The sequence below is a fragment of the Tigriopus californicus genome, chromosome 12 (genome assembly GCF_007210705.1).
Source record: "Tigriopus californicus strain San Diego chromosome 12, Tcal_SD_v2.1, whole genome shotgun sequence".
NCBI classification, from domain to species: Eukaryota; Metazoa; Arthropoda; class Copepoda; order Harpacticoida; family Harpacticidae; genus Tigriopus; species Tigriopus californicus.
Window position 1 is genome coordinate 12,516,827 of NC_081451.1, and position 2,087 is coordinate 12,518,913.

General features: G+C 44.4%; 1 protein-coding gene across 1 annotated transcript; it reads left to right on the forward strand.

Moving 5' to 3' along the window:
- Positions 1-464: 464 nt before the first annotated feature.
- Positions 465-2,079, forward strand: LOC131891291 (uncharacterized). Its single transcript, XM_059240817.1, has 2 exons — positions 465-1,811; positions 1,954-2,079. The coding sequence occupies exons 1-2, from the start codon at positions 465-467 to the stop codon at positions 2,077-2,079; spliced, it is 1,473 nt and encodes a 490-aa protein (XP_059096800.1).
- The last annotated feature ends 8 nt before the right edge of the window (positions 2,080-2,087 follow it).

Below are 2,087 nucleotides of genomic sequence, written 5' to 3' on the forward strand. Positions count from 1 at the left end.
CTCGAAAGCAAAACCGGTGCTTGATGTGTGATGGAATCCATTCCATTCAGGCGTGTGAAATGTTCAAGAAAATGGATGTTGCAACAAGACGCAAAAGGGCGCGAACTCTTATTCTATGTTTTAGCTGTCTGAAAACGGGTCACTGCATCGTGCAATGTTGGAATACGAGTTTTTGCAAAGCTGATCATTGCAAATCAAGTCATCACCCTTTGCTCCACATGGTTCGAAAGGAAGTGAGTGTGACAGCTACTTCTTCAAAGCCGGGGAGAATAATTTCATTTGATGTCATAACTGTGGATGTGGTGGGAACCAATGGCAGTTTAAACGAAGCGAGAATGGTCTTCGATAATTGCAGTGACACGTCATTCATCACGGAATCCTTCAGGAAAAAATGTGGTTTCAAAAAGGGGAAACAATTTCCTTTGGTGGTCAATGGGGCTGGAGGAAGACAAAGTCAAATGATCATGGCTCCTGTGAAAATTAACTTCAAGGTCAATCAAACTACTCATCAGGTGGTTGCCTTTTCCATGAATAACATCATGAACGGTGTTGAGCAAGTAAAATGGTCAAGTTGGAAGGTGCACTTCGAACATTTGAAGGATCTGCCTCGATGTGATTCATACAGAGAAACTGACGTGTTAATTGGGTTGGACAATGTGGATATACTGAAACCTTTGGAAGTGAGAACGGGTGCGAAGGGAGAGCCGTACGCAGAACGCACTCTTCTGGGTTGGGTCGCCCGCGGTCCAGCAGCCCCTCGAAGAAAAGATGAGACCCTGGGTCAACAGGTTTGGAGTCATTTTGTTAAATCGCGAGTGAACGTGGAGCGATTCTTCGACGGGGAGGCTCTGGGCACGGAGGTCGAGAAAGAAGTTTCATATTCCAAAGATGACCTTAAAATGATGAAGCATTTAAGTAACGGCATTAAGAAGATTCCAGATATGCCTGGGTACGTGTTCAAACTTCCGTCGAGACCTGAAGTCGAGAACCTAAAAGACAACCGGAGAATTGCTGAGCAAAGGCTGGCTGGTCTCCTCACAAGATTTGTCCGAGATTCAGAGTTTGAGGCTGACTATGAGGAGGCTATCAACCAATATTTGGAGAGGGGTTATGATCAAAAGATATACGAATACAATCCAGAGCAAGAACCTGAGCTGGGGGATCCAAGGTTGGAGAATGGCCAATTCTTCTTACCACATCAAGGGGTGTACAAAACTGAAGCAAAGGAAAAGTTGCGCGTCGTGTTTGATAGCTATGCTGAACATGACGGACTAAGTCTGAACACTGTCTTATATTGCGGACCTAAATTGCTGATGGATATATCTGAAGTCTTGTTACGTTTTCGTGAATTTGGGGTGGCCTACACAGCAGATGTGTCTGACATGTTCTCCAAGATTTTCTTGAATGAGCAGGATGCTAAGAAACACCGATTTTTATGGAAAAAGCCAGGTCAAGACATGATTCAAGTGCTTCAGATGAACAGGCTGACCTTTGGGGATGGACCGAGTCCCTGCTTGGCAATCGCAACCTTAAGAAAAACAGCAAGTGAATTTGGAAAACCTGGAAGTGAAGCCGTTGAGACAATCCAAAATGGGTTTTATGTTGATGATCTTTTAGATTCTGTGCCCACATTGGAAGACGCTAATTGGAAGGCCAAGGAAATTGACGGAACGCTCAGAAAAGGCAATTTCGTGTTACACAAGTGGTTATGCAACAAGGCTGGCTTTAATTGGGAAGAACCGACCATTGAAAAAGCCACCACAGTCTTGAGAATGGCTTGGAATGCAATGGAGGATACCATCGCTTTGAAGGTGAGTAATGAGTTGCTAAAACAACCAAAAATGACCATGAGAGGACTGCTGGCCAAATTGGCTGGGTTCTTTTCCCCCCTCGGATTGCATTCGCCATTTGTAATCAAAGCCAAGATAACAGTGTCTCAGCTTCATCTTATAGGTCTCAGTTGGGATGAGGACCTGGAAAAGAAAGCTCTCAACATTCAAAATGACAAGGATAGATCGGGCAGACTGTGGGAGGAAGTCATTTGGTGGAAGGAGTGGTGTTCAAGAATTAATGCAGTGAGAAATATT

Bases quoted from the DNA above. Each gene is read 5' to 3' on its own strand.
- LOC131891291 (XM_059240817.1), top strand. From the start codon at position 465: ATGGCTCCTGTGAAAATTAACTTCAAGGTCAATCAAACTACTCATCAG. The intron at 1,812-1,953 runs GTGAGTAATGAG...TTCATCTTATAG, and splicing joins AGGATACCATCGCTTTGAAG to GTCTCAGTTGGGATGAGGAC.